The sequence below is a fragment of the Abramis brama genome (assembly GCF_963993115.1).
Source record: "Abramis brama genome assembly, chromosome: 22".
In the NCBI taxonomy this organism is placed as follows: domain Eukaryota; kingdom Metazoa; phylum Chordata; class Actinopteri; order Cypriniformes; family Leuciscidae; genus Abramis; species Abramis brama.
In genome coordinates, this window is record NC_139984.1 from 26,201,519 (window position 1) to 26,212,597 (window position 11,079).

Below are 11,079 nucleotides of genomic sequence, written 5' to 3' on the forward strand. Positions count from 1 at the left end.
GCAATATATTGCAATAAATATATATTTAAAAACACAACAGCAAAAGTAGGCATTTTATAAATAAATAAAAAATAAGTACCAACTCTTAATGTGAACTTACTTCCCATCATCAGCATGGTAAGCAATTGAGTGCGGAAGCCAGCCGGGCTGATGGTCAAGTTTGTAATATTGAGGAACCAGCCCGACAGCAATTGTCCCTCTCACTCCAGTATCCATAATGGTCACCTTGAAATATCATAAAAACCATTAAAAACACATGAGCTTCAGTATATGTGCAGTACAGCTGAGCAATTCTGTTTTTTATGACAGTTTATTTTTAAATGACTAAAGGGCAAAAGATGTCTTTCAGGGACTTCTAAGCAAATGCCAACGGTTATGTGCGTCATGAGCAGCACTGATTACAAAATAACAGACGCTGTAGGAATCAAGAGTTAACAAGGAGCGTTCGGCTGAGTCACAGGATGGAAATGTCAGGTAACCTGTTATTAAGAATTTTAACGTCTCGGCTACTACTTATCTCTCCCTTGTATGCAAAGCATCTCCGAACAACTTCCACACCCTCTCCTCTGCAACCTCCTCAACGCTAGTAAATTTCCAACATACAGCTATGAAATGTAGTAATAACTGGCAAAGCCCATTTGTTAATTTTCTCATGCTCATTAATCAAGTTTTCAGACAGACCAAGCGATTAGTTTTATTGAAAATTCAACATGGAATTGGATTTGTTGATTTTGAGGGACTATCATGTAAAAAAGATGGATTACTCCTGCCACACATGACTCAACTGTTGTAGCCGTACCCTTGGAAGGGGCAAGCATAGACAAATTAATCCAGCTATTGCACCACAAACTAAACTTAACTCTGCACACTCATCCAAAACCACAAACGGACTTAGAAAGCAACCCCACCACTTCCAAGAGGTTTAAGTCCAAGTTTCCTCATCTTTTTGTCGTTTCTTTCGAGGATTTGCTTTCCAAGCTTTATAATGCTACCGTAAATCCTGATAAGCCTATATTCGAATGCTTGCTGCTGGTTCCAAGCCTTTTCTGCTGTAAATTCAAAGCTGCACAATGATTAATTTAAGGGCACTCAATTATATTACCGCAACTTCAACAAAGAACCGTGCCATGAACCTTGTGGCTACAAAATTCCACGTCGAAGCTCCAGGCAAAATAATCAATTGCACTAATAGAGATATTTCCACTTGACTAAGGACAAAACTGATTTGCACATGCACATGTGAGCACACTGAGAAAACAGAGCAGGGGTTAATCACTGTATGGCACTTCAATGTTGAAATAGGCGGTGAAGGTGCAGCAACACAGTCCAATTGTGATGGAGCGTTGGCTTCCCTGCCCACAGGGGCTAAAATGAAACCCCTGTGAAAGAGTAATAAGGAAACATGAGGACGACGCTGACGCATATCCCGACTGGCAGATGACCTTTACGGAAAAGAAGAAGAAAAAAGTTCCCAGACTTTGCAAATCTGAATGATTCTGCGTCACAATCAGGTGATGTAGAGCGTATAAAGCAAGAGCGAGTTCTTTATTGATTACTCATAGCTCACTGCTGCAGATGTCACATTCATTTCCACTGGCTGCAGATATTCCCAGGGTGCACACTCACGCATGGAGTGACGCTTTTGGTCAATAAGATTGCAATACAGTTTAGTTTGAGACATCTGCTTTAAGAAATACCCTTTTTACAAGCCAAAGTTATTATTAAATTAGAATAAATGTTACAGTCTCAATTCCTTCAAAGCTGGGCAGAACCAAACTAAACACTCCTAGATGTAGGAGACAACAAGGAGGATGTGCAAAAATACTTTATGCAAAAATTTTCAAAACCAACCAGTCATGGATGGACTGTATTTAACTAATGAAAACAAGCTCTTTGATTATCTTTGATAATGAAGAAAAGGCAAAAAAAGCATTGTGACAAAATTAATTTTACTTTAAAGTGAAACAAAATTAATTCGACTAAATGGGTTAGTTCACGCAAAAATGAAAATTCTGTCATTAATTACTCATCCTTGTGTTGTTCCAAACCCGCAAGACTTTCGCTCATCTTCGGAACACAAATGAAGAACTTTTTGAAGAAATCTGAGAGATTTCTGTCCCTCCATTGACAGTCTACGCAACTACCACTTAGACACTTCAGAAAGTTCAAAATGCACGATTTAGTCCAAATTTTCTGAAGAGACTCGATCGCTTTATATGATGAACAGATTGAATTTAGGCTTTTATTCACATATAAACATTCATCAACACACATCAGTTGTGGTAAACAGAGGCTCAAGCATGTTAGCTTGACGTGCAAGAACCAGTGAGGTTTGATCTCATGTGTTACGCATCATATTTGAGCTTCCTTAAGAACCAATGAGGTTTGTTCTTGCGTGTCAAGCAGGCTCGGTTGAGCTTCTGTTTATGTTCAATGATCAATGTTAAAATGTGAATAAAAGCCTAAATTAAATCTGTTCAGTGTATAAAGTGATCAAGTCTCTTCCGAAAATTTTGACTAAACCACTCAATTCATTTATGGATCCCTTTATGAACTTTTTGAAGCATCAAAGTGGTAGTTGCGTAGCTGTCAATGGAGAGACAGAAATCTCTCAATTTCATTAAAATTATCTTCATTTGTGTTCCGAAGATGAACAAAAGTCTTAAAGGTTTGGATGGAACGAAAAGGGCGTGAGAAAATTATGACAAAATTTTCATTTTTGGGTGAACTAACACTTTAAATATTACATTATTAAATAGTCTAAATGCACACCTCTCGTTGTGGAGTCACTCCCACAACATTGCATGATGAATATAATACGATATCCTAAATGGTCTCTAAAACACAGAAAATTAAAAAGTAGCTAATACTGCATACATTTATGCTGATAAAAGTATGTTTAGTACAAGTTTAAATTAATACATAGTAATTTATTATTTTCAGCAATTAGAATTTTATGCATTTTAAATGGCCTAAAAAGGACAAAAATGAACCAATATGACATGACAAAATATTTACAAAATTCAAACTATGACACAAAAAACACTGGCTGTATGAAGGACTCATCAGGGTAACGTACAGGGTGTTACTTTCCTGCTCCAATCCCCCAGAGAGGAAGTTCATCACACCAGCTCAATCTGCCAGCAGCAGAAAACCCATCAGAGCTGTCTCCCTCCTCAGATACACAACCAGACGGCTTCTACTGAGCTCCATAAATTAAATCACGCTTGCCCTCTCCCAAAGACTAATTTATAGCCCAATCCCTGCAAGTTTTCCGGTACTAAATCACCTGGGAGCTTCTTTTTCAAACTGTATTTTATAGCAAAGTTGCTTGAGAGGCAGCAGTAATATCGGAGTACATCAACTCAAAGGGCAGTGTCTATTTTGACATGGAGGGACACAGGAAACATTAAACATTTTAAAAACAGACTAGTCTGTGAGCTGTCTAAATTACTAGGAGCTCTTGAAATTTGTTGTTGACAACTATGAATTTGTAAGTGATTTTTAACTCATTCAAGCGCACACAACCTTGCTTCACTCCCACCTTATAAATCCTGTCCAAATCAGATAATTAAATCATCCAATGTAAAAACTCAAATGTCATTTAGAAAACTAATCCTGTCTGAAGTCATCTACAATAGACAGTAACATAAATTAAGAGACAAAAATACATAAAAGTGTCAATGTGTCATATTAGATCTTCATTTTTAAGATTTCCAAACAGCATTCACTTTAGAAAGCTTATTTTCTTTGCAGAAATTCTATGAAAAATGGCATGTGGAAAAAGGCAGATAATCAAAGACCAGATGCAAGACAAACATTTGGAAAATTAAAAACAAACATAAAAAATTATAGAACTGACTACAGCATAAACATCTACAAAATCATAATGAAATTGAAAACACTGGTTTAATAACTTGACATCTCCGAGCATACAGTTACAAAAAAAGTTATTAGCACGTAGGTTACTGTTTTGCTTAACAAAGGCAACAGAAAGGATGTTGAAATGATTCTAATGTTTTTAGCAACCCGACAACATAGGTGTGCTTCTTACCTCGAAGTAACAGTTTCCTTTTGATAAGGGGCGTGGAGCCACGTAGCAGCCAACTTCATCAGAGTTCCCTTGGTAACTACAGCAGGGAAGTAATAAAAAGCTTAATCTTTAATAACCAGAGCACTGTTGCTATAGGTACGTTATTAAAATGGCCAGTGATTAGTGGACTAGCTGCTGAAATCAGGTTCAGTTGTGTTTCTACATGTTTCACACTGATATGGCTGAGAGCTTCTTTTGGAGACTGTTATAACCTCTTCCACATCTTAAAGGGTAACTCTCGCCAAAATGCAACCTAGGGTCTTTTTGTTAATCTACCCGAGGCAAACTTTCGTTTAAAAGCATAATTAGAATGGAAACGGCACTTTTAAGTTTGACCGTATTTTCGTTTTCGGTCAAATTGCCTTTTGAATGGGAGTGATGGGGCACGACTATGATAGCATCAAAAATTGCTATTTTTAAAACACTAAGATGGCTCGACACAACATGAAACTGTGCTCGAAGCATCACCAGGGGCTCTACACATGAACTCCAGCATTGAGAACATTGTTTGTGTACACAGTTTTCTAAAAAGAAAGATTTTGAACAACTCACTGTAGCTGTTGTTGTTTCCGTCTGCCAGCATTTTGTCAGTCAAAAATAGTGGATCTCCGAATGCAACGTAACAGGGAGGAGAGTAAAGATGGAAAGCTCCTAAAGCTTAGTTCCATATAAATTCACGGATAATTTGTTGTTTTGTCGTTAGTGAAAAATCAATAATGAATGACCTTGTATTTGAAAAAGGATCCTCATATAAGAAACAATACTAAAATTCAGAGTCAGTTCATTCGCATTCGGAGATCGACTATTTTTGACTGTCAAAATGCCGGCGGACACAGCTACAGTGAGTTGTTTAAAATCTTTCTTTTTAGTAAACTCTGTGTACACAAACAATGTTCTCAATGCTCGAGTTCATGTGCAGAGCCCCTGGTGATACTTTGAGCAGTTTCATGTTGTGCCGAGCTTTCTTAATGTTTTAAAAATAGCGATTTTTGATGCTATCATAGAAGTGCCCCAAGCACTCCCATTCAAAAGGCAATTTGACCGAAAACGAAAATACGGTCAATCTTAAAAGTGCCGTTTCCATTCTAATTAGGCTTTTAAACGAAAGTTTGCCCTAGGTTGCATTTTGGCGAGAGTTACCCTTTAATTTAAATCTAAATAATATTAAGGTGACCACCTGTCCCTGTCACCTGACCTCTTGGGAGCTTGGCAAGACGTAAGCAGTGGGATAATGTAAGCATTTCAATTATGTCTGTATTGTTACAATACCACAATAAGAAATGTGATAATAAAAAATTAGACTGCTGTTTAAAATAACCAACCAACGCAATCATAGAAAGGGATTTTTCCACCGATGACGACTGCGTGGACGGAGCAAAGAAATCAGTTTGGACCTCATCAAAAGTTGTTAAATACAGCTACACCAGCCACGACTTCATCTAGACACATACTGGATAAGAACATCCTGATCAAACCTGCCAGATTCAACAAAGAATATAAGTTCAGGATGCACTGAATCCAGTAAAATGCATTTAATGATAAAATAAACCTGTCGCTACTTGTAGATATTTATTTTAGTATAAAATGTGATTTTTACCAACTAGCCTGTTACTATTATACTATTATACTATTACACTTAATTATATTTAGCAGACTGAATAGGTCCTGGAGAGTAAATTACACTGTAGGGCTGTGTGATTAATCATAACTGATTTTTGATTTTGGCTTCCAATGATTATGAAAACAAGATAATCAAGGTAAAACAATTATTGTTCCACTGCCGCATTTCCACATTTTCTCCCTTAAAGGCCAAACTTAACATTCAAATCAGCCAAATAAGTGAGTGTTGTAAAATTCAGTCTACTGTTGCTAAACTGCAGGACGTTTAATATTAAACAGTGTTATTAAAAGCGCATTAAGCCGCAAAAGAGACACTGTTCCCCAGGCGGCTTTCTGTGTGCGTGCTCCGAGTCGGAGTCGAACGCGGATCATCAAACGGGCTTCGGGTACGCGCCTAAAATCGTACATTTTGTCTTAAGTGAATGTACACAGTTGAGTAAAAAGCCTAATAAGCAGCCTAATTTTAAAGTTTATGGATAAGACTTTGATGCGCACTTCTTATACTGTGTTTATTCAGCTCTTACAGTGATTTTCTGGAGTAAAACTAACGCTTCATCTTGTGTGATGCACAATAAACTTCATTAAACTCATCAGTATATTTTTGGCCATCATTCGGACGGGGTCCGCTACAGCAGGCTTGTATTAATAGTGGATAAAAGCAGATGACAAATACGTTATAACCGTAATTAAACTAAACTATACCTGTCTACCTCCATACAGCGCATTTTCTCGGACACTGTAGGCACTATTGTCCGACTCTGGGTTGAAATGAACACTGCTACTAGGGATGCTCCGATCAGCATTTTTTGCCTCCGATATCTGGGATTCAGTATCGGCCGATACCGATCCGATACTAAAATAAAAACAGTGCTGAATTACCTAATAAACAGTATGCCTCACTGTGTGGAAGAGACTGGGATCATTCTTTTGTGAAAGGCATCAGGCAGGCTTGACTTAAACATTACTTTCTTAACTTTATGGGGTGTGCTGGATGGCAGAGGCAGGCTAAATACACATTAATTGCGCAGATATTAACATAAATAAATACATGATATTCAATAAAAAGAAAAAAGAAACATGGATAAGACTTATTCATGTTTCTTTTTTATTTATTTTTATCGATTGCAAAAATTAACTAGATTAATCACACATTTTTTTCTGTGATAAATCACCATTAAAAAACCTTATGTTTTTAATATATTATATAATGTGATAATTTCACAATTAATCTCCAAATGAATGTAGAAAGAAAGACAGTATATTTTAAATATTTGTCTAACAGGTAGGAAATATACAGAAATTAAATAAAGTTATCAAGCAGTTTGCACTGCATACATTTTAAATTATATATAGGTTACTCCTTATTAAAGTTACAAAAGTTCTTTAGTCAAGAGCAGTGAGTGATTTTCTCTGTTCCCTTTGTTCTTTGATTAACTTTACTGACAGACAGCATTATTGGCTGCTGTCCCTTTAAGAGCAGCCGCTGCTGACAGAAACACGGATCTCGCACACGCCTCATTCTCTCACAACTCACACGTTAGCTTGTTTGAATTGGAAACTGTTTACCTGCCGCATGTTGCTAGCGCGTGATGTCACACACTTGCGAACAGCATAGAAATACCGCGAGAGCGTTTAGAGAGCCGACTGCTTTGTAAGCTTTCGAATCGCTCTCGCGGTAATTTGATGCCCCTACGGATCCGGCCCATTGTCACTGATACTCGATCTACAATTTTATTCCATATCGGAGCCGATATCCGATACAAATATCGGATCGGAGCGTCCCTAAACGCTACTGAGAGTTTGTGTTTTGATATTATTGATGAGATTGTCCTGACGGAGTGTGAGCTTGTGAGGCTCCGCCCTCTGGGCCGGCAGCAACAGCTCATTTGCATTTAAAGGGATACACACAAAAACGGCATGTTTTTCTGATCCCCAAAAAGTGACAATTTAAACATGCTGTAAAAAATGATCTGTTGGGTATTTTGAACTAAAACTTCACATACACACACTGGGGACATCAGATACTTATTTTACATCTTGTGAAAAGGGGCATAATATGTGCCCTTTAAGTAGCTTTAATAAGGATTAATCTACAGTATATTTGTACAGTGAGACTATGCAGTGTTATTTTACATATGATTATTACATTTTTGTTGTAGGCTATTACTTATTTGAATACCACTGTTAGTATCTTCCTGTAAAACTTAAAACACTTTATTTAATTTGTATTTTCATTCTGTTGTATTTATTTGTCTGTTTTGTTTGTAATTAGTTTTTTTGTTCTTATTATATTGCTAACTGTTTACTTGTCTTATGTATTATGTATGATTTTTGAGGACCTTTTACTGAAGTATTGATTATTGTGAAATTTCACAAATATTTAAAATGACTCGTATTGTGAAATAAGAATCTGATCATCTCGCAAACATGTTATCATCCAATGTAATGGCAAATAGGGTATCCAAATAATGTAAATAAATATTTACATAGTATAATATTAGCAAATGTATCTCTCTCATGCGTGTCCCACATTTTCTCTCGCAAAATCACATATACGTCCTGCAACAGAGCAATAACCAGGTGGTCACACAAAATATCATTATATTTCAATTACATGCTGTTCTTTTGAAATTTTTATTGATCAAGAAATCCTAAAAAAAAACGTCTATCATGGTTTAAAAAAAAATATTATGCAGCATAATTGATCACTGATCACTGAACATTGATAATAATAAAGAATGTTTCTTGAGCAGCAAATCATCATATTAGAATGATTTCTGAAGGATCATGTGAGACTAGAGTAATGATGCAAAAAATGAATTACTAGAAAAATTACATTTTTCATTTTAATATCAAACAGTTATTTTAAATTGTAATAATATTTCACAATATTGCTTCTTTTACTGTATTTCTGATCAAAGAAATGCAGCCTTGTTGAGCTTAAGAGAATTCTTTTTAAAAGAAAATGTTTTAAAAATCTAGGCTAACAAACCCCATAATATTTTTGGGTGAACTGTTCGTTTAAAGTCAATGAACACATGTTTTGCACTGTTTAATTCCTCAAACTGGACAAACATAGTGATACGAATTAATTCTGAAGAGGCTGGAGACTTCCAATATAAAAAAAGGAATTACAACATCACATGTGGGAGAACTATTTATTTTTCCGATGGATCGAGTTTGCTTTTCATCTTTTTTTCTGATCAAATAAAAACAAGTAGCCACTGACTTTCTCAGAAATTATAATTGTTTCAATAAGTGAGGTCAAGGCTGATTACGTCTTTAATACAGACTTATGGCTCAAATACACGCACTCCCAGTGCTTTGCGCTCGCAAGCCCAGCTCACTGATATCGATGTGGGTGGATGGTTGTGCAATTCAAAATATACAAATAAATAAGGATAAATGAAAAGCAGTGCAGAATTTTTCCATACAAACTAGGGGGGTCAACACATGAATTCCAGGCCGGGAGCTGATTTAAAAAACAAAGTGGAAAAAAGAACAGGGAAAGGGTCAAGCGCTGGGCAAACCTACCTTAGCGTGTCTCCATTCTTCAACATTCGTTTGGATCGCTCTTGATAACGAACAGCGCGGACTTCCCTGATTTCTCTGATCCTGCGGCGCCAGTTCAGAAATCTGTAGTGTAAATTGATGTCATCCATCTCAGAGGGCTATGGAGCAGAGAACAGATGGCGTAAGGTTTAAAGGTTTTAGATTGAGGATCTGAGATATGCAATTCATTCAAGACATGAGAAGAATAAGTAATAATGGACTTGCTGTTCACAAATTGTGTTAATGCCTGTGCACATTTTTTATGACTTGTACTCCTTTTTCAACCCCTCCAACATGGTTGTTTTCATTTTTAGTTTTTTAACCTTTAGAGCAAGGTTCTTGGGTTTGTGAGGAAAACACAGGAGGTTATTAAATATAAAAATATTAAACTAATTCAATCGAATATAAAAATTAAAGTGAACAAATAGGGTTGCACAGTTAATCAGAAAATAAGTGAAATCGCTATCATGCTGGTTCTCACAAGCTCAATCCCTGTATGTGTTGCGAGTTAGCCTAAACGTGCATTTGGGAACACAATGTACATTAGGTTCACTTTAATTATAGTCATATAATTTCCAACATAGCTAAACTCTACAGTACGGTGGCCCTCTAGGAACTTTTGCACCCCTGAACTGACAAAAAAAAAAAAAAAAAAAAAAATTGGGAATGCCTACTCTGGAGAATGCAATGGTTTAAAAAAATGGCCACATCACTAAGGAACAAAATACTTTATCAACTAACGAGTCAACTGTTACATCAGTCACACACAAACATTTTTTATTGTAGGGCCTCATTTTCATATTTGAGCTTTATGAGCATGCAATAAATTCCTTCTATGAGGAGTTATCTAAGAGTCTCAAAGGCCTCAATAGATCATTTAACGTGTCAGCTGTCATTCATGCATCCAGGACAAGACAGGAAAATTCTAGATTGTCGTTAATTGTCGTGTCATTTAACAACAGATCACAGATATTATTAGTTTTTCATAATCAGTTTACAGTCAAGTTAGACATGAGAAATACCAAATACAAAGTATTTAAACATGTAAAGACTGACTACATAAATTATGAAATAAAGTATTATATAACTTCTATTATAACCGCATACTATTAAAATTATATTTGTATGTTTAAAGAAAATTCAGAAACGAAATAATTACTAAACAAGAGATGCAATCGCTCACACTAGCTGTAGCAGGATAGTTTCAATCACTGCTAATCACCTTGCATAGCTAACAAATTATTAGCTACTTTGAGGCCTTCTCGAAATAAAATACAATAACCGCTACATGCCCACAGTCTATAAAGAGTAATGTATCTAAATATGATGACGTCACATACGTACCTTATGTACATCAGTAGGTAAGACGTTATAACATTCTAAGGCCACTTGTGTTTACTTTTAGCTATCGACTCCATTAGCTAAGCTACCTGACAAACTTCGCAGAAGTGAGAGCGATTCTTCCTGGATGGCGTCAGTGGAGGAATGAACGCAGCGCACCAATGAAATGCGTCACAGAGTTGATTGACAGGCGCTTAGCCAATGAGAAACTTCGCAGCGTGTCGGACTGTTTTTTTTACGCTGGGCTTCAAGAAATGCCGAGGAATGAGCACAGCAGAACTCACATACACAGTACGGTATCATCACAGAATCATGCTATTTTTTATTTAAAAGACTGTGATTGAGGCAATATTTAAGGTAAAATATACAGTCAGATGTTCATTATCCCAAATAATCAGGGTTTAAAATACATCATCCCTTAAACACTGCCACAATCACATTTGTTAAATTAAAACCAGACTGTACATAATTTC

General features: G+C 36.3%; 1 protein-coding gene across 1 annotated transcript in view; it reads right to left on the minus strand.

Annotated features, from left to right (window-relative positions):
- Positions 1-10,748, minus strand: part of spryd3 (SPRY domain containing 3) — a 46,072-nt gene extending 35,324 nt beyond the window's left edge. Inside the window, exons 1-4 of the mRNA XM_084098745.1 lie at positions 10,610-10,748; positions 9,248-9,384; positions 4,055-4,130; positions 101-225 (exon numbers count right to left, since the gene is read on the minus strand). Coding sequence (XP_083954871.1) covers positions 101-225; positions 4,055-4,130; positions 9,248-9,375 — 329 coding nt within the window. The 5' untranslated portion in view covers positions 9,376-9,384; positions 10,610-10,748. The remainder of the gene's footprint in view (positions 1-100; positions 226-4,054; positions 4,131-9,247; positions 9,385-10,609) is intronic.
- Positions 10,749-11,079: the final 331 nt, after the last annotated feature.